At 38.6% G+C, this 27608-nt stretch overlaps 1 protein-coding gene across 2 annotated transcripts; it reads right to left on the reverse strand.

Annotated features, from left to right (window-relative positions):
* Window positions 1–293: 293 nt before the first annotated feature.
* On the reverse strand, window positions 294–27608 carry LOC138119262 (glutamate carboxypeptidase 2-like). 2 transcript variants are annotated; one of them, XM_069030917.1, is made up of 19 exons: window positions 27442–27608; window positions 25964–26072; window positions 22673–22859; window positions 21782–21883; window positions 19742–19867; window positions 17621–17807; window positions 16379–16472; window positions 14133–14231; window positions 12352–12437; window positions 11237–11356; window positions 9797–9879; window positions 9470–9533; window positions 8880–8947; window positions 6844–6935; window positions 5946–6036; window positions 4878–5142; window positions 3998–4079; window positions 2639–2731; window positions 294–1626 (listed from the first exon to the last, which is right to left on the reverse strand). In XM_069030917.1, exons 1-19 carry the CDS (start codon window positions 27557–27559, stop codon window positions 1437–1439), a joined length of 2256 nt encoding a protein of 751 aa, XP_068887018.1. In that variant the 5' UTR covers window positions 27560–27608; the 3' UTR covers window positions 294–1436. The 2 variants fall into 2 exon arrangements, with proteins under 2 accessions (XP_068887018.1, XP_068887025.1); XM_069030924.1 differs by lacking the exon at window positions 27442–27608 and adding an exon at window positions 27299–27320.

The raw sequence follows: 27608 nt of genomic DNA on the forward strand, positions 1-27608 counted from the left end.
AATTTTTTTCAGAAGTGGATTTTAGACATTCATAATGAATTCTCCAGTGGTAAAAGTGGGGCAGTGGAGCAGCCAGCAGTGACAAAACAGAGTCAGCAATGTCTCCCATCAGCACTAGAGTTGGGGGAAGATATCTCTATGGTTTTACTCCTATCAGTTTAATAAAAAATGTGAAAATAACTGGGCAATAACTATAAGAGCATTTCCCATTATCTGGTAAACTAGATTATTTTATCAGAAAGACCAACAGTTAAGCAAGATAATGACTTAATTATAATAACTTGTCTAAAAGGTTTTAATGTGAAGTATAGAAATATTTATGAATAAATGAAGCCTCATGAAAAGAAAATAATCTACCATGATACTGAAAACCATCAGATCATGTTTTTTTTAAAACATGGTAGAGTCCTCAGCTAACAGGGCACATCAAATCACACAAAATATTAGCTCTGCAAGAGGTTAGTAATCCTCCAGTGGCAAAATGTCAGATGAAGGGATCTGATTTTCTGAGTCTTCTCTGTCTGATCTTGGATGTCTCACGGTCCATCATAAGAGTAAGCAGCACATGATAACCAGACATGCAGACTCTACAAAAATGGTAATAATTTGGTATCCTTTCAAACTAAGGACATGATGAATTTTCTTTGCTTCTGTCTTCATATTAAAAACACCTTTATATGGGCAAGGCATAGCAAGGGTAGATTTTGGGTAAAAAGAGTAACAATAGGGTCTTCATCTCGAAAGACATTTTGTGAGATGACTATAAGTCTGACAAGATGTACTGCCTTGTTTTAATTCCAGTGACTAAAAGCTTCTTGCTTAAATTTATTTGCAAACAGCTGCAAGGTTCAGCATGTGAGGAAAAGAATGTCATGGATGAGTATTCTGGGCTGGCTGCCCAAAACTTGTTATGATTATTATACATCCTGCACATGGTATGTGACAGTTTTCCCATCTCCATCCATGAATCTTTGTGTAAAAGGAGGGCTGAAAGGTCTGTCTTGAAGTATAATTATGCAATCCCAGGGTAAATAACAAAAAGGCAACAACAAAATTAGTAACTGATAGAAACATGAAATGAGTTCTTTTTTCCTGAAGGACTATGAAGCTCACTGTAATAATCAAGCTAGAAAAATTCAAAATTCTGAAAATAAATCCAGTGGTTAGCAACTATTAAAATACAAAGCTGAGAGAAAACCTGAAACATTTTCACTCTTGCTTCAGAAGACATCTAAATCCTGAGCTCTCAGAATGGAGTACACTACCTTGTTAACGTTACTAAATGCATTCCACTTGGGTATATTATTTGCAAAGACCAACACTTTTTTGATTTTTTATTCTTTGTCATAATCCTCCTGGTGTTTTCAAATGCTCCACTTTTAAGGCTTCTGCAAACTGTCACATTTAGTGTTCATTGACAACTATATTGTTCATATTTATGCTACTTCTTTCAGTGTTTCTGCTGCTGCCTGCACAGTGAAGGCTGCAATGGAAATCTGCCTCTTCACTTCTTCCCAGGCTTCATGTTGATCAGCTTTGCTTTCAATATCAAACATGGCATCATAGATTCCTGGGAAGGATTCTCCTGCATATTTGTTGTGGCTGCTTGGAGCAAAGATAACATGTCTGTAGGGAAGTTGAGGGAAAAAAATAACAGTATTATGCATTAGGAAAATAAAACATACTATTTTATGGATAAAACCAGTCTGTTTCTATACCAGCTGTAAACTCTTGACACTGAAGATGTAAATAAATAAGATTATTGCAGCAATAGTAGCTAAAGTCCATGAAGCAAGAAAATAACATAAACTACATTAAGCCATATGAATTCCACAGCCTTATAGCTACTTGAGATAAAGTTAACTAAAGTATTTTCCTTTCCCTCAACTTAGATGAAATTAAAAAAAAATTTTAAAAAGCCAACTTTTTTTCTCAGAGCTATACACAATCTCCATCATATACAGGCAGGCTTTGAGGTAGGAAAGACTTTTAACAAGAGACTCTGTTCTCAGTAGATTTTTAACCATGAGCTATGAGAGGTACAAAGATTGTAGATCTTAATTTCTCCTTCTGCAGTTAGTTTTTAGTGGAGAGATTACTGTTCTTAATTATGCAGACTGGTAGAAGGACCAAAAAGCTAGACTTAATTCACTGCCTCTTAAATAAGATTTACTTCTTGAACTGGAGGAGAGGACCGCTGAATTCCTTCCCAGCTGTTTCAGTACTGCTCTCCACACTATATTTGCTACCATGACTGTGCTCTTAAAATTATTTAAATTGTAGGTACTTCAATTATACTCTATTTCACTTTCAAATAATAAGAACAACTTCCTGAAGTCCCTACAACAAAAATTACTTAAAATGACTCCAGGGCGAAACTTTTCCATCTGTTTAGAAGTCACATGAAACCAAGAGGAATTATCTGAATGGGCTTCCAACAAGACTGCCTCATTCCCTATAGTGTGTCACACTGAAGTTTTCCCCAATGTCGTTTCCCCTTTTCAGTCTTATTCCTCCTGTCTCATCTACTTTTAGTGTGGTGAATAAAATCATTGTAACTCCGTTTAGAGACCTGTAAATCTTAAAGGAATTCTCATAGCGTACTCCATGAGGAAAGTGAAAAGTAAGCCTTTCTCACCTGTAGAATGGCCTGCCAGGTAATCCGAGAGGGTCGATGAAAGCCCTTTCTAGAAACATGAGCTGATCATTTAGTGATCTGACAGCAAGCAGGCTAAAAAAAACCAAAAAGCAGTATGTTGAATACATTAACTGCAGTGTGTTTGACCTACTCTTATCCCAGCATACACATTGGTATTTATGAAGGACAGTAGATCTGTGATGTTGAACTTTAAGTGTAGCCCACAAAAGATAGCCTGTGTCAGCTAACCTGCACAACAGAATTATGCTGATCTATCCTGTGACTGTAACTGGAAAGTCTCTTAAAGCTGTTTTTAAAGGCCAAGTGATAGTGTTGAAGAAGACAGCATTTCAAGTATTTTCTCTCATGTTGCATCTTATTCCTTTATTTCCTTTTCATGAGGATGCTTAGGCAGAGCATTCTCTTCTTTTGTACAACAGTTTTCTAAGGAACCTCTTTTCCACAAAGCCAGCCAGCCACAAATTACTTCAAAAAAGTTGCATTTCTTTTTATGTAAAATCACAACATCTCAGAAAAAGGAACCCTGTGATGGTACAATCATCTTTTGAGCCATCTGAGAATTGAGTTTTTCTGATGGTAGATTTTAAATTCCCTAGAGCATAGACCATCTGTGTCTGTGTGCTTTGAATAGCCCTGAGCATACTGTCGATGCTTAACAAATAAAAGAACTGTGAAGAAGGTTATACAGAGTATATGTGGGCTTGGTGGTTTACATCCAAAGTAACTTGTAGACCTCCAAAGGCATTCAACAATAAAAAATGTTAAAATTTATATCACAGTAAACCTGGATTAATTCTACTATCACTTTTGCTTCAAGTTTACAGTGGTGCAAGCAAAAACTGAAACTGGTTGGTGGAATTAAAGCACAGATTTAGGCCATCCATCAATAAAGCCATTTTGAAAATGTCACATACATGTCATACGTCATAAATGTTGTCTTTTGCATAAGAGGTTACTGTTAACTCCTTTATCTGAAAGTTGCTGCCATTAAAAAGATGGCTTTTATTCTCAGTGTTCCCTAAGGGTAAGCATATGCCTAAATTAGATTCTTCCCAAGAAATGGAACACACATATATGTATATAGAAAAGGAAGTTTAGCTTGTCGTTCTGGGCACGGCCTACAAAGAATAAATTAAGAATTAAGTCAAGTGCAAACTAGGCCTTTTGGCATAGATGGTGCATAGAATTTCTTGAAAGCTCATCAAAATGCTTGCCACAACTGCAGCTTCATTTTTTTTCTTTTTTTCAATTAAGTGGCACCAAGTCAAGACTAAGCCCTCTTGAGCACAGAGAACTACATGGAGTATTTGACTGAAGGAAAAAATGAGTTAAACTTACTTGTTGATATCTATTTGTTGCAGTCTCTCATGAAAGCTAGCAGCAAGTTCTGTAAAATTCTTCACAGCTGAAAACAGAGCATCTGGAGGGAGCAGGAAGAAAGCATTTAACTTCAGATTCTGAAGATCTCATTTAACAAATCAAATTCTTCAATTAAAGCTTTATCTTCCACTGTGATCATGATCACGAACTGTTAAAAGTCTCACTTAAGGAGTCTCACTGAAGGAAAAGAAAGTGACCCCATATTCCTACATTAAAAATATGTAATTCTGTGTGAAAACCTCTCAGAAACAATAGAAATAAGTATTTTTGTGAATATTGTTTACTATTTGCTACTTGAAGAATATGCAGAAATATCAAAAACTGGATCATGGAATGAGAACCAGACTGTGTAGGTCTGAGATTTTATAAATCCCAACAACCTGTGTGTTACTGCTATGTCCCTCCACACAGTTTTGAGAAAGACTGAGAACATGCGTGCGTGTACCTGATATTGGTCATTAGCAGCCAAATCCTAAACTGAATACTCTATAATGTTGCTAATTACAAAAAGGCTTCTCAGGCACAGAATTATCCAACACTATAAGCTGAAAAGCTGTGTGACATGGCAATGATATATTGTTGTCAACACTGGCAAATCACACGCAGGTCAAAGCACATGCAACTATCAGTGTTAGATCTATTTAGTGGTGGCATAGTCCCTACACAGGCATTCTAGTGACCAAATAATTCCCATCTCAAATTAATGGAGGGTGTAGCTCTTGTTTTATTTACTGTTCATACAGCACCAGGTAAATACCAGGTTGTGACTAAGACATGCATTAGTATAAGGCACTGTTAGCATTAACAGAGGAGGAATGTGATGAAAGACTGTACGTACCAAAGGATACATTGTATGTTGCCAGCTCCTCTTCGTGATTCCTTGACAAATTATAGATGATGTGAGCATAGCTGCTCACAGCTGAGGCATAATCTCTACAGTCAAAAGGAAGCACAACAGAGTCGGCCAATTCGAACACCAGCCCTCCCCGTACCTGAGCTACTGTCAGATGATTCTTGAAAGTGGGATCATAAAACTGTTCCACAATTTCATAGGTTTCATAGACACTGTGGTAAACTGGATAGCTGCTGTATTTTTCAACGTTCTGGAACAGAAGAAACCAAGTCAAAACAAAACCATTCTTCAGCTATGAATATTTCAGTGTGGCTTGAAAACCTTTGCTGTGGGATTCAAGGCATAGTAAAGTTTACGTGTTCGGGTCATACTAATCCTATGTAGTCACTATAGACAGTCGAAGGAGAAAAACTGGTCAGTGGTGGTTCTCTTAGACATTAACCTATGATGAGATGAATGGTCATTTGGAGAAATCTCTCTCCACTGACCACATACACAGCCCAAAGAAGGTAGCTAAGCACAGACACGTAACTCTCAGTTGGCTAAATCCAGGTGAGATTGGACTTCCTCTCTTGCTGAATTCAACAATCATTTGTTTGTGTCTTTGGATATTTCTTCCTTTTCAGAGGAAATGACCACATTGAATAGTTTGCTCCTTGAACATTTCTCAGTTAATCTCTTCTCACAATAAGCTCCAGAGCCCAACCCATATTTTCAATAAAACACAAACCATTTTGAACTCAAAGCTTCGTAAAGTGTTACAAATCATTCAGAAGTCACCATAAGCTACTCAGAAGCCTTCATCAACCACAGATAATTTTGAGTGTGTTCATTAATCCTGAGCAAAAGTCCTTTTATCTGATTGACACCAAGTTAATCATTCTTATTTATTGCATATTTGTGTTGAGGTAGCACATGCAATTGTAGTAATTAGATACCACTCTGACACACTGAACTAAACTATCCTAAAAAGCTGGAAGTCTAAAAGGCTCCTTTACAGGTGGTTATTCAGGCAGTTACAAGGGAAACCAAACTACAAAGACACAGACTTACCCAATTTTTACTGTAACGTGCTCTGCCTGAAGCGATGCCAAGACGTTGAAAAAAGGCTTCAAAGTCATTGCCAGAACCCAGTTTATTTATTCTTTAAAGAAAGAGGAAAATGTCTTGAGTGACAATACTTAAAGTATAATTTTAGTTTGCTTTCAAGCATACCATGGCAGTTATTTATTCAGCAGTCAGTCACTACACACTACACAGTCTTTTCCTAGTGTGCTCTTTTTAATCAATACACCATGAACTGCCTCTGACTCCTACATTACCTGCACCTCATCAGTTGCATTCTCAGAGGGGCAGTCTCCTTTCTCAAGGCCAGAGATACCCAGTTCTCAGGAGGAGAATTCACCTCACTGTCTTTTATCACTGACAAGAACCAATGACCTTCCTTCTGCTGAACTTCCACTATCCCAAGCTCACAACTCAGAGAAATCACAGCAGTACTAGCGTGGCTTCATGGAATAATATCAGTTTTTGAGATTCTGTAGAAAACCCCTGGTAAATTTGAAGGACAATTTTGCAAAATCCTGCCTGGTGTGCTCCCCAGCCACCTGAACTCAGAGGCCTTCCAGGAGACTGGAAAAAAGTGCAAAGGAAAGCTGTTGAGTTAACATCTTGTGCACCTGCCACTGGCTTGTGCATACTACCATTATTTGTCTAAACCTCTATAAACTTTCATATATAAAGCCTCCTGTTCATCTACAAAGGCATGTTCACAAAACTGTTGTACAATAGGGTATCAGCTGCAATCATTGCAACTCTGAAATTTATACCAGCTGAGAATCACACCATTTCTTTTCAGCACTCAGCATTTCATAGGAGTATTTCTTTAAAACCCACAATTCACAAGTTATAATAATGTTTGGTATATAATTTGTTTTCTTTTTTCACTGACCTGGGGACCTCTTTATATTCACTTGATGGATTTTTTTTATACCAGCTCTCATAAAGAGATTTTCCTTCAAACCCTTCATCAGGACTTGGTATCTAGAAAAAGACAAAAAGTACAATTTTAAATGTTACCAAGCAACCTGTTATCACACCAAGCCTATGGCTTAGGGCAATGAGTAAATCATCTCAAGTCCCTCAACCTTTCTGCATTTCCATTTTAACACTTCAAATGCATAACATTTTCCAGAAGAATAGTTTATTTGCTAGAAAGTAGGTAACTTTAGATGGAAGAAAACACAAGGAAAGCAAAACATTTCAAGTCAATATTTACATTCTGATATTTCTTTATGAGATTTTCAGCCATTTAATTTAAATATTCAGCAGAGAAACCTCATAACAAAACCAAAACATTCTGCTTTCCTTTGGCAGGAAATTTCAGTTTTGTCTTACTTAAATCCAGAACTGTTTCTACCTTATTTCAATTCACAAAAAATATGTTTATGGATGCAGAAGCAACCTTAGAAGGGCTAAGTGCACAGTACCTGGTGTTTATGTCATCATAGCTGCTAGAGGGGCATAAAAATCATGATCATTCTAAAGTTCATTCCTATCACTGGCTAATTTGCAGGTAACTGAGCAGCTTAAACACTGTGGATGTTTTTTTCATCTTTATATTGATGGACTGCTGAGGTTTTATTATTTTGAATCTTTTAAAGATTATTAATATACATTCTATTATTGATATACCTATCTTCTATCTAAGAATTACTCCACAATAGGAATCAAATTAAAACTAATTTATTTGGGTTTTTGTCCATGAAGGAACTTGTTCATAGAACAGAATTATCACCATGAAGACTTTTAACCACAGATTAACTTTGGATGGGACCACATGGGACCTGCTTCCTGATCAGCATTCTCTTCAGACATCAGCCACCAACAAGCTGTGGTTACATGCATTCATCAGCCTTTGCTTCCCCGCTCGAAGAAGGGTTACACAAGCATTTTTACTGGTATTTAGGTCAACATTTGGTGTCCAAACTGAGACTCTGCTGACCTGATTTCCTGACAGTTCTGAACACCTTCACTTAGCACAGGTTACCATGGGAACTGCAGGTGATCAACTCTCCTGGAGTTCAGGAAAGAAATATCTTTATCTGGGTACCTACTTTTAGCAGAGTTACATTTTATTTGCTGTCTTTTAATTGCCAGAAAATTGCTATACTGATTTACTACTTTTCCTTTACTTTTGCACCAGTTTAATGCCAGCCTCCAAGAAATAATAAATTATCAACCCTAGAAAAGACAGATGACTGAGTACATAAAGCAGATCACAGAATATACACAGTAGTTGAATATACATTACATTGGCATCTAAAACATACACAAAAACCAATTAAATCTTCATTGTTTAATACAGTTGAAAAGAAAAAAAAAAATCAGAAATAAAATGCCAGCCTCTAAGACCCACTCCCAAAGCAAGGAACATCTTACATCTAGGATGTTGTGGCTATTTCCTGAGAAAGGTCCCTACCTCTTAATTTTGTGTGCCACACAAATGTGTGAGAGCATCATGGTCAGAGACAATGAATAACTAACAGGGTACACTGAAGCTGAGCATATTGACCAAACCTGTCACATCACACAAAAGCAACATGGTAGCCACCCTACTTTCTTCCCCTGCCTAAAGGGAGTCAGAGTCTCCCACCACCATGGGCATGCTAGTAGTTGACCTGGGCAGCCAGGTTTGTGCTTGTTTCTGTCCTCTAGTTCACAGCATTCCCTTATTCTTTTGTTCTTAGAAGCAATGCTTTCACAGGAGGAGTGGAAAAATCCCCTAATCCTGAATAGCTAATAATTTAAAGGTATAAGCTTGGAATCCCCTTATCCCTCCTGGGAAAAAACTCCAGTTCCTTAGCTATTGACCTAAAAGGGGTACTGCAGTCAGAAAATAAAGATCTCACACCATATTTTACAGACAGAGCCCCATCAAGTAAGTGAGCACTGAACATACTGGCTAAAAATTTCAAGTGATATTACCTTTTTAGTCAGACTGTACACCAGACTGTACATCAGTGGTGTGCAATCCACTCTCAGTGTGTAGTTTCCTGAAAAAACATGAAAAGCTATTTATTTGAAGAAGGAAGTTCCTTCAGCTGAAATTTTATGCCATTGTTTAGTAACAAGAAAGGGATTAAGGAGCTACACTCTTTATGAGAAGCAAGCTGACAAGAGCCTTCCTGTGATCTTCTCAGTGCATTTCTGTTGGCTGGGATAAATTACAGCCCAGCTTTTGAAGCACGTCTTAAGAGCTTTTCTTATGCCCCATGATTATTATGCATGTTATAAGAGAAGAAGCTGACTCTAAAGCCACAGAACTCATGGCATAACACTTCCTGCCTCTCCTATGACCTCCCAAATAGTGTAGCTACTGTAAAGGACTTTTTCCCTGACACAACAGGAATATCTGAAGGATACTTTATGATTCCAGGTCACAGTTTCTTCCCATATCCATTTCTGAATTAATGCAACAAAAATTATCACACTTAAGGTCTCATAAATCTCCCAGCCAAAATCCCTCCCAGTCATACCATCACTATTCCTGTAAAACACAAGTCAAATCCATGTACCTTCGATGGAAGAATCTGCATTGATATAAGCCACTCCCCGTGCTTGCAACACTTTGGCATTTTCCTGTGAGAAAAAGGAAGAAAATGCTGATAAACATTTTTTCCCTCAGAACTACTTTCCCATTCACAAAAGAAACAGATGTTTCAGAGAAAAATATACTGCAAGGAGCTAGAGATTCTTGGTAGTTCAAAAGGAAACTCAAGGGAGAGAGAGAATGTGGTGTGTGAGGAAAAGAGGGGGAGGGAGGGAAGAAGTGCTGCTTTCTAGTGCAGATTTCTCAAAGAGCAGCTACCATGGAAATTTCTTTTTGAACACTATTGGTTTACCTCAGCCCACTCTGTTGATCCTAACAAGCCAAATTCCTCTGCATCCCAGCTTGCAAATATCACTGTTCTCCTTGGTCTCCATCCTGCAGTGAGAGACCATGAAAATTATATTACAAAAATAAAGGATGCTTGTTACATGACTAATGTGAAAACATATGGCATTTTTGGGGGGCTCATCTTTTACCATGATCTGTGGGGAATGAGATATTTATAAGGAACTTTAGCATCAACTTCAGTAACCTAATTTAAGATATGATTTGTTGTTGTGGCAATCTCACCTCTACTTCAATATTGTGCCAAATAATGTATTCCTTTGCATCTCTGACCTTTAAATGCAAGAAAATTTTCTAGAATCTAAAACTGATCAAGGAAAAATAATGTGCTGTGCACAAATTCTTGAAAGAAGGCTTTTCTAATCCTACTGGTCGGTTCTGCTTAGTATATGTTGTATACCAGTGTCTACTCTGACTGAAAAACAGCATATTTTCATATATATTACAGAAATTCTTTGACCTGTCTTTCAAATGACAGATTTCGAAACCTAAGCGATTCCCTGTAACTTTGACAGATCACCTTCAAAAGAAAAATCTTTCACTTGAAGTCCTCCATTCAATTTAAACCCAGGCCAAATGGAACAGGCTCTGTTGTCCTTCTTCTGTGTCTCAGCCCAAAGTTTTCTTTGAAGCTACAGGAACTTTTCCATCTTTTACTCCTTTTCTTTTTTAACTTTTAATTTTTTTCCCATTTGCATTCCAGAGACAGCTTCCCCTGATATTCAGTTACCAGGAGGAAATGGAAATAACACTAAATGTCAATAGGTTTTATGTGTAATAGGCAGGCAAAGAACACTTCTCTAGCATAGTATTTATGTCAGAGCTTCTCTCCATGGAATGTCAGATAGGGAGACAGCATTTGCTCTGACAGGAACAGAAACTTGGTGCAGTTGACATTTGTTCCTATTCTAATGCAACTAGGCATGAGGTATTTTTAACCACTACCTCCTACTACGTTTGCACAGCTCATTTTCTGCATTACACTGACATCCTTCACTTATTCTTGAGTATGCCTCCCAGCCACAGTCAAGTGCTGAGAAGGCTCTCAGTGTTGCCCTGATGAAGCCTTTATCAGTCTACCACCGTGTCACTTTTATAACACCACTGACATATCCAGTCTGACCAGCCTCAAATGCACAGGAGTCAATTGTACCTTAATGTCGTGTTTATTTCAGCATCCCCCATTTTGTGTTTTGTTTCCCTCTAGGTGTACTATCTCTTGAGCAGAAGTACTTCACATGTACCAAGGTGCACAGCAGAGAGTTTATTCAAGACATCAGTGAGATAACACATTTTTAATTTCAAGCATTTATTTAAATCTCACAGAAATCAATGGGCAAAGATGAGAGCAGCTGCTTTGATGTGCTTTATTCTTTCATTACATTACCTTTCTCTTTCAGTTTTCCAAAGCTCCTCACAATCTCATGAACCACAGCTGCCCCACTCTGAGGATCAATGCCACCAAATACCCATGAGTCACGGTGGCCTCCCAGGATGACATATCTGTCTAGAGAAATTAATTTTGGAGGTTTACTTAGGAAAACTTTTTCCTGACATAGAGATGTTAACTTGAAGTAATTTCTAATTTTCCACATATGTATCAGGCAACAGAGATTAAAAGTTTTTAAAATACAGGATAGAAAGGTAAAAAACGTTTTAAATTTCTGAAGACATTTCTCTGTATTTTTGGTCAGTGCTGAAGAATTTGTCAAACCCAATAACTGGATCCCACAGGACTTAAAACCTCAAACTGTGTATTGCTACTTCTATTATTAAACATACTACAGGTTTCCTCTAAAGATACAAGCATCTTTCCATACTTCACAATAGTGTGTTTCACGGAGAAGCTGACAAACTAATTATATCTGTATAGAACACAAATTCACAACATTAGGGTGTGCTGAATGCAGTATTTCTCTCTGGATCTATATAATCAATCACAAAAAGGGTTGTCCAAATCATGGCAGAGATACGATTATTGAGATAAAATTCAGACTAGGTCTCTGTTCTACTATAATACGGTTAATAGTTGTGTTTTAGGCAAAAGGAAAGTGCTGCAGTTAGAAGGTAAAAGTTGTTATCATCATTCATAGGGGTGTCTATATATCTGGTTTTTTGGAGTATAAAATCACACTGGTTACAAGAGACTGTAAGACAGCCAAAAAGTCAATCATGGTGGATATAGTGTCTTCCAATGGAATGCAAAATCCATTCCCATGTTTATTAGGGAAGAATATCCACTTAAGAATATTCTTTCAATTGAAAAGTTACTTGCCTGAAGACAAGTATTTCCATCTTGGTTATGACTCCCCTTTGAAAATTAGCATTTACAGTGAAAGTGCTAACATACCCTGGACCATATGAAAGCCAGTGCAATAAATATTTGAACACCAAAGATCATGCAGTGCAGTATTTCAGAGAAAACTATATTCCTCATGTCCCCCTTCTAACCATGAAGGTCACTGCTCACTCATATTATGCTGAAGGCAAATGGTTTTTTACCTGGTTCCACCGTGCCTCTGATGGTACCAATCACATTGTAAATCCTTCTTACTTCATTGTTGTTATGAATGTGCATTTTCACCTTTCTAGTGTATTGGGAAGAAAATACAAAGAGAAAATCCACCAGATTAGATAATCAAACATCTTGACGCCTTTCAAAAGTGTACAAAATAAATGATAAGGAAAGCATCTTGACCAAATTTATCTCCTATTAAACCAAAGTAAATCTGAAAATATTAGTGTAGTTTTTTCTGGATTCATACTTGTGCAAATGAGAATATCATTTAGCCCATGACAGCTATGTAATATTTCTGATGTCAACAATATTTATATAGATAACGGGATCAGAACTCCAAAGATCTTTTGCTAGCAGCTACTTTTTAAACAGTGCAAGAAAAATGGAAAGCATCTAATGTTAAAAAGGTAAATAGTTCTAATTTTCTCCAGTTTGGTGCAAATCAGAACTGACTCCATGTCCCGGTTTCACCCCAGCCAGCAACCAAGACTCCACACAGCCACTCACTCACTCCCCCACCAGCAGCGAGGGAATCAGAAGGGTAAAAGGTAGAAAACTCATGGGTTGAGATAAAGACAATTTTATACCTAAAGCAAAAGCCATGCACACAAGCAGACCAAAACAGGGAACTAATTCACTGTTTCCCATGAGCAGGCAGGTGTTCAGCCATCTCTAAAAGAGCAGAACCCCATCATGTGTAATGGCAACTTGGGAAGACAAACACCATCACTCCAGACGTCTCCCTTTCCTCCTTCTTTCCCCCACTTTATGTACTGAGCATGATGTCATATGGTCTGGAACATCCCTTTGGGCAGTTGGGGTAGCTTCTCCTGGCTGTGTCTCCTCCCTACCACCCCCAACATCCTTGCCAGTGTGGCAGCACAAAAAGCAGAAAAGGCCTTGGCTCTGTGTAAGCCCTGCTCAGCAATAACAAAAACATTTCTGTATTATCAACCCTGTGTTCATGACCAATGAAAAACAGGCTCATACCAGCACCAGTGAAGAAAATTAACTCTACCCCAGCCAAAACAAGAACACTCCAGCACAATCAATACTACTGCAGCATCTCAGGCAGCAGAAAATCAGACAACCTGAGGTGCATCAAGAGATTTTTTCTACAACATCAAGAGTTGTTTATCTGTGCCACAGCTGAAGGTGTAACAACTCAGCCCCAAGGGTTCATATAAAGTTCAAAAAGTATGAACAATTGAATATGAAGTTAAACAGTTCATATGAAGTCAGTACACTGCACTCAGACAACATTGAAACACATAGACCTTAGTCCTAAACTCTAATTACTAATTCAGTTTAAAAACAATCTGAAGCAATAAATTGACATTGTAGTTTAAGCTCTTTTTCTGGAAAACCTGACTGGAAAAACTGCTTATATAAAGCAGTTTAATATTGCTTTATATAACTCTATAGCTAAGACAAGAAGCTAGACTCACATGAATTTTAAAAAGACAACAAAAATTTAAAAAAAAAATCACTAATTCACTCTCAACAAATAGTTTTTCAAAGGCTAGATGCTTGTCAAATGAAACTGGTTCAGGACTAGCTGGAAACTAAAGCAAGTAGGTCATATCCATACAACCAAGACATAGTGTACTAATTCTTTGCACTGAGTGTATTTCAGCCAAGGAAATAGCCAAAATTAAAGGAGTTATGTAAATAAAGCCAGCTACTCTATCTTTGGTCAAATTCTATTGCTCTACCTTTTTTTTCTCTGATCCCAAGCACACTCTACTTAGGAAACAAAACTGACCTTGTAGAATAATTTCCTGCAAAACCAGGACCAACGTTGTAAGATACATTCAAACTTCCTTTCCAGCTACTATGAGGTGGTGCCTCTCCTCCCATATTACTGTTATGGAAAAAAAATGAAATCATTATTAGCTACAGACACCTTAGAACAGCACCAAACTCAAATGAGGAACCAGAAGCCACACTTTGCTAGGTCCCATGCACACACAAACCAGTGCTGGTCTTCGTTTTAGACAATTTATATTACAAGCTTTGGCAGGAGAATAATCTGGAGTTTTAGGTACACTAATACTAGTAAACTAACACAGAGCAATAATCCTGGGCATAGAGATTAGCTTGGCATGGCCTACAGCTACCCTGGGAAACAGTATTGGCCTCCTTGAAAGGTTTTGCATATAAACTGCCTCTTGTAAATGGTCCCTGGAACATTCTACTGCCTTGGACTGCATTTGCATTTGAATTAGCAGAAAGCAACTTGGCCCATTCCAACTCTTTAACAGCACAGGCAATTGTTTTCTGGTGCCTGTCCCTGCACACTGTTTAATCTCATAGCATAGACAGTTGATGTGTGCTAAAGATGGCTAAAGTGGAGAAACATGATCAGTCCAAGTCACCCTTTCTTGTTCCATTGTCAAAAGTGATGTTTTTCCTGTTAAGACAACTGGAAATGCAGTAATTCAGTGGATTGCAATCACCCAGACTTATTCCCCTGAAGGATTTATATTTCTGACATGAACTTCTGAGATACAAAGAAGGTATGCTGGATATTCTGGCTCTCAGGAAGCAAAATATATTTATTGTAAATGAAAGCATGTCTTCTACTGTAAATGAATACTCAGTCAAGCTTTATTCCACAGAACACTTCAACAAGTCTTCAGGCCCTTACTAAATTTTTTTATCAAAATGTGATAGCAGGAATAACAAGAAGCTATGACTTCTCAAGACAAAAGTGAAAACACCCAGTATTTTTAAAGGATTTAGGTTTCATTTATAATTATTAAAATCAAGTTCTAGTATTATTTACCACTTATTAAACAGAAATGTCTGGCTACATCTTATTTATACATAGTAATCTGCTCTATCACTACTAATAGGCAGTGGATAAAAGAGGTTTTTAACCTATACCTTTATAGACATCACAGTTATCCTGGTAACAGTGATGACTATAAAGTTTTAAAAAAAAGACAATTTGTAGATGTATTAGTCCATAAAAGTTTGGGAGGAAATAGAAAAAACAGTAGAACAGTGTTAATGAACATCAAGTATGCAAAAACAGCAAAGACAGTAAAATCCTGCCTCACATGAAAATAAATAGCTTCAACACTATAAGGGAAATTTGCATAGAGAACCAACAGATTTTGGTTTTTTGACTCAGTATTCAAATAGAGGTATGTGACACAGCAGAATGATAGCTCATGTGATTTAGGCATAAAATTCCTATACAAACACTTATCCAGGGTTATGTTCATTTACTGCCCTAAACACTTATCCATCATACTGTTGCCAAGTCTGGCATTTCCTGCTCTGCATCTCTACATCTGATGCAGATGATTTCTACTACATTTTTTAGGGGAATGATATATGTATGTCAACTCAATCACATCATAGGTTTTTTTTAGAGAACTCATTTGGCTTGTTAAAACCATTATGAATTTGACTGCTGTCCACTGGCAAGCTGGTAGCCTGTCTCCATGCCACTTGCATGTTTAGCAAGCACACTTACTTACATGTTGTTGTCTATTCAATCCCCTGTCACACTCCCAGTTTCCTCAGTGGCCTCACTAGCATCATTTCATATTTAAACAACATAATACACCTGATTAGAGAAAGAATACACCTTCCTTTTACGGCGAACAGGACAGATATTGTCCCATCAAACATTCATGGCAACTGTTTCCCAGGACAAATGAATGACTTCATCTGTGGTCTTTTTTACATTACAGGTATCATGCCAGCCTCAATGGCATGATAAGCAAAAATGTTTGCTTTTATTCACACTGAGAGGCACTTAGTAATTCTGATATACTTGACTGACCAAGATGTATTACAAATGATCCTTTCAACTCTGAACATACCTGGTATGTAACAATAGGCACCACACTTACCTCCTAATGAGAAACAAACATATTATTTCAACGGCTACAGGAGAAGCACAGTACAAAAGTCTTTTTACTCTCTTTTCAAATACTCTCATAACTTCCAAAAAAACAATCTGCTAAAAATTCCTCATGCCCCCCGTGCACTTACCGCAGTAATGCCTCTGCATCGTGATAGCCAATAGGATGAACTGGAATTTTTGGGAGCCCTACACCGCTGGCTTTGTCTAATCGGTATGTGTATTCTGAAAGCAAACGACAGATATTTGTATATTTACAAGTCTCAGAAGGAAGCTGCACAATTCATAGCACAGTCCTAACACTGGAGTCAGGAATAATCATTTCACTTTCCCGGAAGCTGAGCTGACATCTTCCCAGTGATCTTATTCTTTGCGCTTTATCAATGTGTTTTCAGAGAGACACTAATGAAGGTTCTCCCATAGTGTCTGCAGTCATGCATTTAAAGATGGCTGGAAATTTTAAGATTATTTGTTCCTTTTTTGTGTTGAAACACTTTTACATAGAAATACTTCTATTCATGACAAAGAAGTTCAGATTAAGCTACACAGAAAGAACTAGAACAAAGAGGGAGCCCATAGTCTGATGCTTGGAACATTCAGCTGGGAACTAAAAAAATTTGTCAGTTGATAAAGAGATGCAGATAAAATCTTATACACTGGACTGCTGAATATTCTGGATTGTTGTTTTTGTGTATAAAACAAAATCTAGGTTTTGTTCTGACAAAGCTCAAATACAAATAATTTTTTTAAAACAAATAAGAATCTTACTCTTCATGATGTGGACAAAAGCGTTTATGGAAGAGTTTCCTCCTTAATACAATATTTACAGGGACCCTTTATGTGAGAGATAGGGCTTCATCTGTGAGACCACTGACCCTAGCATGAGGAACCAGAAATTTTCTTCCTGGTCTGTTCTGGCATGCTGCTGTTTTGAACATGTATCCCCTTCCAGCTCAAGTTCTGCTGCCTAGAGGCAACACTACCCCTCACTTAGGGACTACTTTTCTTGAGGTGACTGCCTCTCTCATATATGCTGGCCCAAGTGCTGGCATAGATAGTTCTTAATGAATTTCAGTCAAAATTACCTGGTTCAGTTGCTAAATGAAACAGCTTAGGCACAGCTCAAGCAGCTGAGGAAGCCTAAGGTGAAGGTGGTGAATACAGATCAACACTCTAGGGCTCCCCCTAATATCCCCTCACTTTCTCTCATGCACCATTTACAGAAGTGGCCCACTGCAGTGAAACCTGAAGCTGCCTCTTTTAGCAACAAAGACTAAGAAAAAAGTGTGTTGTTACAAGGGAGAAAACATTCCCACCCCCTGCCCTTTCCTAATACCAGACCCTCAGAGAATGCCTTCTCTAGAGTCACTCACCTTTTGCAGGATAACCTGGTGTCAGAGGGTCCCCTGCCCCATTCAGGTTTAATACATTTCCACGCTGGGCTCCTCCACCTGGAAGGTTCCAGCCATTTGGATAAGGATCTACTCCAGGTGCACAGTAGTCAGCAGGGTCAGAGTACAGAATAATTCCCTTGGCACCCGCCAGTTCAGCATTCTTCACCTGCAAAGTACATCTCCTGTCTCTATCCAGTCCTTTATAGCTTGACCCCAGAGTCCAAGGGGCAAAAGAAAGTATAAATTACAGTGATTTTTTCTCAGGGTCTTTTACAGCACTTGGGATAAGTAAGGAGCCCATAACTGTCTCATAATTTCCTGAAAAATATATATGTACATATCAGGTTTCATATGAAAGTAAAAGGTCTGCTGTCACTTTGACTTTTAGTTGGGAGATAACATCAGTGGCATGGAAAGCATCCTCCACCGTATTGCTGCATAACCTGAGTTTGCATTCAGTCATCCAGATAATACAATCAGCTGACTATTGAAATGTACACACCATGAACAGAAAAAACTGTATCACATTAATGCAATAGTATCTTTCAGGCAGTCTTGTACTTACCTTATTTACCTAAATGATTCCTGAATGTATCTCAGGGTTCAGACTGCGCAGGAAGATTGGAGAGCTTGAAACTGCCTTTGGCTGTTTCTTTCTTTGTGAACAAGACTACCTTTAGAGAGCCCATATTTTAAGCTTTTTATGGCAGAAGGACTGACCTGCATGCTGTTTTAAAAGTGTTCATGTGTGACTTTATTATTGCACAATATATGTCATTCTGACATCTCAGTCTGGTTTGCTACTAGATATGAAAGTGATGGATAGTGACTGAGTGACAACTAATCCTCAACAGTTTTAAGTTTGGGTATTTTAACTCAGAAATATCATTGCTTTTTTTTCCTTTTCTTTTCTTTTTTTTTAAAGGAAATGCAGTACTTGCCTTCATCCTCCATCCTATTTTTGTCACACCATTAGGAAGTTGAAAAGCTTTCCATACAGTCCTCCAGATTTTATACAGGCTCCCAAATTCTTCAGTATATAAGCAGTCATTAGAAATACTACTGTAAGAATGAAGATATCCCTTTGTGTCAACAAGGGCATATAATTTCCAAATCACAGGAAAACTGCCTCTCTAGATAGTAGCAACTCCAAAGTATTGGTGTTTCATTTTAAGAAAAGATCCACAGAGAGTAAAACCTTTGTCAATTTTTAAGTCTTTTCCATTCAGTTAGCATCTTTAGGAGTGGTAAACAATTTAGTGAAAATATTATCTGACCCAGAATATGAGTTATATACCACTTTTCACTGGTGAAAATGATATATTTGTAAACCAGTGAATAATCTATTTAAAAGCTTCACACAAGATTAATCAACAGCATATAATAAGAATTGGCATTCCAGTGAATTCCATGCTTGATACCCCCTTAGGTGACTGAAAAATACAAATCACAGTCCTGTTTAAATTAGGGTCAAACTAGTTGTTGTACAAGAGCCAAACACACTTAAAACAGACTGTCTTCTTACATCTCTGTTGAGAAATAACTTGAGTGTATGCCTGAAGTATATACAGGATTATGTCCTTTCCTGTTAGGTCATGGAAATCTGCCTAAAACTGTAGTTTAAAAATAAATTTATGTGACGGGGACGTTGAATAACCAAATACAGAATTTAAAATAACCTCCATATAGTTATAGTCTCTGTCTGGTGTACAGAACCATTATAAAGAAACACAATATAGACATGGTAAAGAACAGCTGAACCAACAGGGAAGAATGATCTAGTTCAGAATTAAGAGTGTATGACACTCTATTAGTGATATTTTGGAACAATTTATAGAATGCAAGTGAATATTAAAATATGGAACATTTTCCAACTGATTTATCCTAGAAATGTATTACATATCTATGAAATGTACATTTGACAGGTTCTACTAAAGAATCATCTTTGAACACGGGGTCTATGAAAACTCAGTCACTCTCTAATCTCCACTACAGCTTAGGGAAGTGTTTCAGTCTCTTGAAAATGCTGAAGGGCAGAACAGTTGAAGTGAAGGGAATAACACTGAGAAGGGCAGTAACATTTTTATACACAGGGATTACCTTATTTCCTCTGAAGATCTTCCCATATCTGGCAATAACAATCTTCCCTGTACAGTTAATTCCCATTACACGTTCTAATGTAAAGAAGTCCTCGGTGCGGCCATAATTCACATACACCAACTCACCCTGAGAGAAGGAGGCAGGATTTGATACAATAATGTCAAAGAGCATGTTGAAAGGAGGATGTGCTCTAGTAAGATAACAACCTGGGAACAATGATCTCTGGGACTGGCTGCAGTATGAATTCTTTGATTGTAAAGCAATTACGTAGGCAAGTGACTTTTAGGGAATCCTGCAATCCAAAGCTGCCAGACTTTGTGCAAAACAGAGAATGTTCACCTATGACTTCTGTATCAGAAACTTAAAGTAAGCGCTCAGATAGCATTTGCTTCTCTTTGTAGTCTGCTTAAGCTGGAGTCAGTCTTGGATAGCTGTAAGTATTTTGGACACAGACACCACAGTAAATTTCAGTTGTATTTTATGCAGTGCAGTTCACAGCTTGTTTAATAGAATGGTTTTTAACATAAAATTCTTGGCCTGCAAGGACTCAGAAGAGCCTTGGCCCCATTGGGTATTCCTGCTGAGCAGCTTTATACATGCTCCCTCCTGTGCTGTTTGCAGTACAGATGCAGACAACAGCTCACTGGAGAATGCTATTGCTAACAGCCCTAGCTAAGTACCTGGAGGTCTTGTCAAACTATTATTATGTAATAAGGTGAAAATCAGCATCATATTTTGAGAAGACAATCTGTCTTTAGGTATTGTTTTCATTGGTAACAAGGTTCTCATATTTAATTAAAATAGAACAAATTCCTAAAGAAGGACGCTGAAGGTTTTTAAACTTGTTTTCATTATTTCCCACATCTCATCACTTACTCTCTCCACAAACCAAATAAAGCAGTGATGTTATTCTGTCTTTCTTTGGTGATATGTTATGATAAAAGGTCAAAACCCATGAATTTTATCTTACACTATGCTCCAAAATTCCCACTGCAATTCTTGAAACACTCAAAGCTCTTATGTGCCAGGGTACAGATTCTGTACTGGTTCTTCAGCTGGTTTTCTGCCTGGTTCTCCAGCTTTCTTTGAGTATCTGAGGCAAATGAATACAGTATACCTTTTGTTTTCTGGACTTGAACAGCTTATTAACAAACTTCACAAAGTACATGACTGATGTAATACTGAGCTGTGTGAACAGAAGCATTAGCATGTTTCCAGATTGGACATTAAAGCAGAGCCTGGACCAGATGACTTCACAGGGTTCTGCCAACCTAAATTATTCTATGTACAGACAGGAAAGATATTGCGAAAAACACCAAGAAATTCTAATCTTACAAAATATTAATTGAAACCACTAATGATCACAGATCAGAAAACTCCTGTTACACAGGCTAGCTTTATCAAAGAAAGTCCATCAGCTGGTATCATATTTATAACAAGACATGAAGGATTAGCATTAAATTCAGATCACAGCAACACTTTCATCGCCAGCAATAGCTTTTCAATCGTACTCAACACTGTGCAGCTATACCTGTCAATGTGAGCCTTGGGCAAGCAACATTTTGAAAAGTGAGACTGTTCATTTGGCTGTGTAAATGTAACAGTCTATTTGCCCACCAAGAAGGGAAACAATGGCACATTGTTACGGAAATGCCTGGGGAAGTTTACAGCAGCTGGTATTAAAGATTTATTGCCATATTTTTTAAGGAAAAGAAAAAATAAAATCCAGTTCTGACTCAAACTAGAGAAAAAAAATCAAAGATATGTATGACTGCTCAATTTGAACATTGCTTCATCACAATAATCCCAAGAATATCAGAGCTAGGTCACTTTTCCTGCTGAGGGTAACTCGGGTTTTGAACTAAAGCCTAAGGAATTCCACATTATTCTGTATTGCTCTCTGATATTCTGTGCTATGCTTCAGTACACTGTGGTATTCAATCTTTTCTATTACTATTATTTCTATTTCTGCCTCTGCTTCTTTTCCTACTTCTGTTACTACTTCTATTCCTTTTACTATGTAACATTCTACTATGTTACCTTGGGCATTCCTTGGGCTGAAAAGGCACTGTAGGGTGGCACCACATCTCTAACAGCCTCATATCCTGGAGGAGGAGGCTCAGACAATGATGTGTTGAAAATCTGATGGGAAAGGAGAAAAGGAATAAGGTAAACAAGGCAATATGGAAAATAAGTACTTTCTGTTCACAAGCACATTTCACAAGCTTTTGCAAACTAAAGGACTCTAGTTTTAGAATTCTACATAAGAAGTGGCCAAAACTTTAGCAAGCACTGAACATCCTTTACAGTAGGCATGCTCAGTGTGTGAACTTACAAATCCTATCTCCACTCTTCACAGAGAATCCTGCATAAATAGACACAGGGTTCCCTGAAGTGGTCTCAGTACAGCAGATAAAAGCAGGTTAGATCACAGTGGTAAAACTGCTTGCATTCTGCTCATCCCTGAAGCTTCTACATGCACTAGAGCTAGCATGTAATGAACTCGTGCCCCTTGTGATAGCACACCTCAAGGCCTAAACTCTAATCTTCTAGAAATTGAATTTAGCAGAATCATCAATACTGTACAATGAATCAATGCAAAGAATGGTGCTGACCATGGTTTCTTTCCTCTTCCTAAATAATGGAGTGATTTTCAAACAATTGAATTACGTGGAGTAATTCACTTACATAATTGTCCTTTAATCCACATGTCAGGATGCTGTATGAACCAGGGTAAATATTAGTATTCCTAGCACATATATTATGAAACAAAGATGCAAAATATAAAAGCAAACTGGAATCCCTGATTTCCATGAACTTTGCATCAGGCCCAAAACCATTAAGTGAACAGAGGACAGTTTTCCCTCACAGCCTTCCCAGGTGTATGAAGGTGATTTTGTTCCCTGGTTGGAAAAATTATGGGTTTTGTACCTCATTGCCATGCTCATCAATTATTGAGATGTAGTTGGGCTTAGTGTCATTAGGGTAAGAGAGCAAGACATCATAATGAACCAACTGAACCGAATCCAAACCAAATTTCTTCCACTCAGCTTGGACTTGCTGTGCCAGATGCATATTTTCCTTTGTTCCTGCTAGGTGAGGAAGCTGTGTAAAATTGCTAGAGAAAAGGAAGAAATGAGCAGGGTCAGGCATTGAAGGTCATAGTCAGAACTCCTTTTAGACTAGCTGGAAATAAACATCATAGAAATGAGCAGATATACTCAGGCTAAATAAGGACCAAGACTTCTCTGCATCTGAGTTTTTCTGTTGAGGTGAAGGGTTTCAGGCTGTCCTGATCTAGCACAGGTATTTTTATCTTCCTTGCAGCATGGTTTAGCAAGAATGGTGTGATGACACCGGCTATGGGGTGTTGTCCTTTTTTTACTGCTTGTCTTGTGAGCAGCAGTAGGCGTATGCACAATTAGACTTTATCACCATGAAATGATAAAAGAATTGAGTAAAATTATCTTAGCGTATTCAATTTAGAAAAGTGCATAATTACTCTGATACTTACTTGCAATTAACTAGATATTCTCCTTGGATCCCACTATTTTAATTAATTTTGGCACAAATAGTGATTTATTTAAAGGTTCACTCTTAGTGTGTCTTGTTGGCAAGTAAAAGAGAGTGAGTTTTGAGTATTGTATAAACAAGGAACAGAAAAACTCGACAGTTTGTGACTTAAAAGTCATGCCAGCATGAATAACAAACAGCAAAAGAGAACATAAATAGTGAACAGCCCATTGTCTGGAAAAAAAAAAATTGTCCAGACCATTGTGACAGCCCAGTGGTGAAGCCAGCTGAAAACTCCCTCAGTTGAATGAGGCTGTCATCATGATGTCCTCATTCTATCATATGACCATGCCATAAACATGCCACAGCAGCATGTGTGGCACCAGCTGGTGTTAATGAAGGAAATTGTATCTTTGATTACGAAGGGGTGTGAGATTAGGAAAAACGTAAATTCTTGAGTTCAAATAAGACCAAAGCCATCAAAGAAAGCACTTGGAAAGAACTATACATAATAATAGTATAGTATAGTATAGTATAGTATAGTATAGTATAGTATAGTATAGTATAGTATAGTATAGTATAGTATAGTATAGCATAGCATAGCATAGCATAGGTTGTAAGGGATCCACAACAACCATCTAGCCCCACTGCCTGACCAATTCAGGGTTGACCAAGTTAAAACATGTTCTTAAGGGCATTGTCCAAATGTCTCTTGAACACCGACAAGCTTGGACCATTGACCACCTCTCTAGAATGCCTGTTTCCAGTCTGAACACCCTCTTGGTAAAGAAATGCTTCCTCATGTCCAGTCTGAAGTTTCTCTGGTGCAGCTTTGAACTATTCCTATGCATCCTACCACTGGATGCCAGGGAGAAAAAATGAGCACCTCTCTTGCCATGTCCCCTCCTTAGGAAGCTGTAGGGAGCAATGAGGTTGTCCCTCAGCCTCCTCTTCTCCAAACTAGGCAAAGTCCTTGGCAGCCAAATGCTGCTGGATAAACTCACATTCTTCTGATCATGCCAACATCTAATACTGTACTAAAAGTCACTGTTATAGTGACAACATCATCTTCTGGACGACATATACTGAACCAAGAGCACACTTATGTCTTATTGTGAGTGAGAATGGCTGTTTTCTGTATGAGTTTAAGTTTTCTGTAAGTGTTTAAGTATCACATTTTCATTAAAAGCTGATTTATGCAATAACACTTTACTCTATTACATTCCCATTTAACTGAACATTGTGTTTTTCTTCATTTTCTCTTCTAATCTGACTGCCTGTACTGGCAGTTCTGAGGAGTGACTAAACATCTGCCTTATTTCACTGCAGGACTGGCCACATGACAGTTAATGAGGTACAATGTTTTCTGTTTACGTACAGACAGGGAGTTTAGAGGGCAGGAAGGTCTTTTCACAGAGCTATTTAACAACAGTTGACTTTGCAGGAGCCAAAACACAGGTTAAGACTCTAAAAACTCCTAAATCTTTGGTTTTGGATGTGTATGTTATAGTCCAGTACGTGACTGCTATGTAGTAAAGAGACCATACTTTCCAGGTAATTTTTTTGCAATAGTTCATGGCAAATGCACTTAGAATGAAAGCAGTGGGATTGCCACAATCTTATAAACTGAAAATTGTCTTTTAGTAATTTAGTTTTGCACAACTCCATGCTATGTAATCAGACTGGGAGTATGAGGCAAATCCAAATTTGTTGATTATTCCTACAATATCTGATGCTCTTTCTTTACACTGAAACTAAATTCCTATCAATAAACCATGACTTGTGGTCTATTATTGACTGGAGTAAATACAAGTTTTAACAAATACTACACTCTCTTAAGAGAAAAATAATCCATTTACAAGATCCCTAAAACAAACAAATCAAGTACAAGTTTTAACAAATACTACATTCTCTTAAGAGAAAAATAATCCATTTATAAGATCCCTAAAACAAACAGATCAAGTACTTGCAGTTAAAGCTTCTAAGTTACTAAAATACAGAAATTTATTACATTAAATTCTAATAGACTTTAAAATATCTATATTGTCATGTTCCATTGTTTTGAATTGTTTGAAGCATGGCCAGCAAGTTGAGAGAGGTGATTCTGCCCCTCTACTCTGCTTCATGAGAGCCCACCTGCAGTGCTGTGCTCAGCTCTGAGGCCCAGCATTAATAAGGACAAGGACTTGGTGGAACAAGTCCCAGAGAAGGCCATGAAAATGATCAGAGGGCTGGGGCATCTCTCCTGAGAAGGCTGAGAGACCTGGGGCCATTCAGCCTGGAGAAGGCTCCAAGACCTTACAGCACCTTCCAATACCTAAAGGGGGCTTACAAGAAGGCTGGAGAGGGACATTTTTCAAGGGCATGTAGTGATAGGAAAAGGGATAATGGCTTTAAACTGTCAGAGGGCAGGTTTAGATTAGATATCAGGAAAAAGTTCTTCACTGTGAGGATGGTGAGGCACTGGAACGGGTTGCCCAGAGAAGCTGTGAGTACCCCATCCCTGCAAGTGTTCAAGGCCAGGCTGGACAGAGCTCTGAGCAACCTGCTCTAGTGGAAAGTGTGCCTGCCCATGGCATGGGTGTTGAGACTAGAGGATTTGTAAGGTCCCTTCCGACATAACCCATTCTACAATTCTGTGATCCTTGGGCTGGTTCCCACTTGATTATTTTTTTTTTGTCTGAACTGATTAGTCTACACACTGCTTACTAAAGAAAGTGTTTGATGTTTTCAGCTTTCATCTCAGCCATGAATGCTGTCCTCATCTCCTCATGAGTACTCAGAGATGTCTTCTTTTCTGTAGGTTTTGCAAACCAGCCTGTACAACACATAAAAATACAACAGTAAAAACATCAGAGCAATATTCTCATGACACACACCACTTCTCTTTGGTCTCCCCACAAGGTTTGCACTGTTTTACATTTACAACTGTTTTTATTTCAGCACATACAAGCAACCATAACCTAATGTGTTAGTCCCACAAATGGTAAGAGAACTTATTTGCCTAGGTAGATGTTGAGTGATATAAAATACTATATTCTTACATATTTATACACTCTCTCCATATATATTTATTCACCTGTTATTTTCCTGTAGATGCTAAGGAGACTTATCTATCTTCCTTGAGCACCAGAACATCATGCTGTCAGTCATATAGTTACCTCCATAATAAGGCAGCAGCTTTACAAAAATGCACAGAAACACAGGCACACTTTGTAAGGAACAGATGTCTTTTTACTCCTTTCTCACTCTCTGGTCTGTCTGGCTCTTATTCTGGAATCCTTCCCTTACTGAGCAAGCACTACCAGAGTAAGTGATGAGAGGAACACCTGGCTAGAAAGAGAAGTGTTCCTGACATCTGTTTTTAAGTCAGACTGGACACATTCAGTGCTTATGCAGCAGCAGCTACATGGGTAGTGGGAATGAGAGAACCAGTGGATTGAAGAGGGTAACAAGCTGGCACCAGTGAGGCAATGGTCACGGGCACAGTGAAAGGCTCTACATGAGAGAGGAATTCAGTCGGGACTTCCCAATGGCACCAATCCTAAGTACATACCAAATGGCATTGCAAAGTACAAGTGCCTCTTTTGTTTTCCTTCCTCCCCTAAGCTGATCCTGATTCATACGTGAAACCAAAAGAAAGGTAGAGAAGGGGAATCTCTCGCGACAGCAACCCTCAGTCCTGTCTGCTCGGGACGAGGAGTAGGTGAGACACTGAATTAAAGACTATTTCTCCCCTCCTGTCCGTGCCCCGCCAGCCCCAGGTTTTCTGGCTGGGGCTGAGGCTGTTTCAAGGCAGCAGGGTCGAGGGGTATGTCTTTTGTCCCCTCCTCACAAACCCAGCGCCCCTTTCTTTTGCCGACAACATTATTTTATTTCTATTAACTTTAACAAAAAGTAAATAGAATAACAAGGCAAAGACACAAAAAAACCTTTCTTCTGCGGAGGAGCTGGATATTCCAGAGAGGGTCAGTGACTGTACCCGCCCGGTGTGAAGGGAGGGAAGCAGGGAGGGTGGTATCGGCCGGCTGAGCACGGACTCACCTCAGGCACCCTTGGCACAAATTCCCGGGTGCTGGAAACCCGCCCGCTTCTCCCCCCACCCCGGCCCTTCCTCGGCCCGGCTCCGAGCCACGTCCCCCGGCTGGACGAGCCCCGATGCGAAGGAGGGTTAGTCTGCACTGTACCGATGAGGAACCCGAGGAGGAAGAGCCCCGCCGCCGTCCCCAGGACGACAGCCCAGAAGCGGCCGCTGGCTGCCCTGGGGCCGGCCGGCTCCGAGCGGGCTCCGAGCGATGTCCACATGGCTGCCGGCCCGGCAGCCTCACGACTCGCAGTGCCCCGCCGGCGCCCG

Source organism: Aphelocoma coerulescens, chromosome 1, assembly GCF_041296385.1.
Source record: "Aphelocoma coerulescens isolate FSJ_1873_10779 chromosome 1, UR_Acoe_1.0, whole genome shotgun sequence".
Lineage (NCBI taxonomy): Eukaryota > Metazoa > Chordata > Aves > Passeriformes > Corvidae > Aphelocoma > Aphelocoma coerulescens.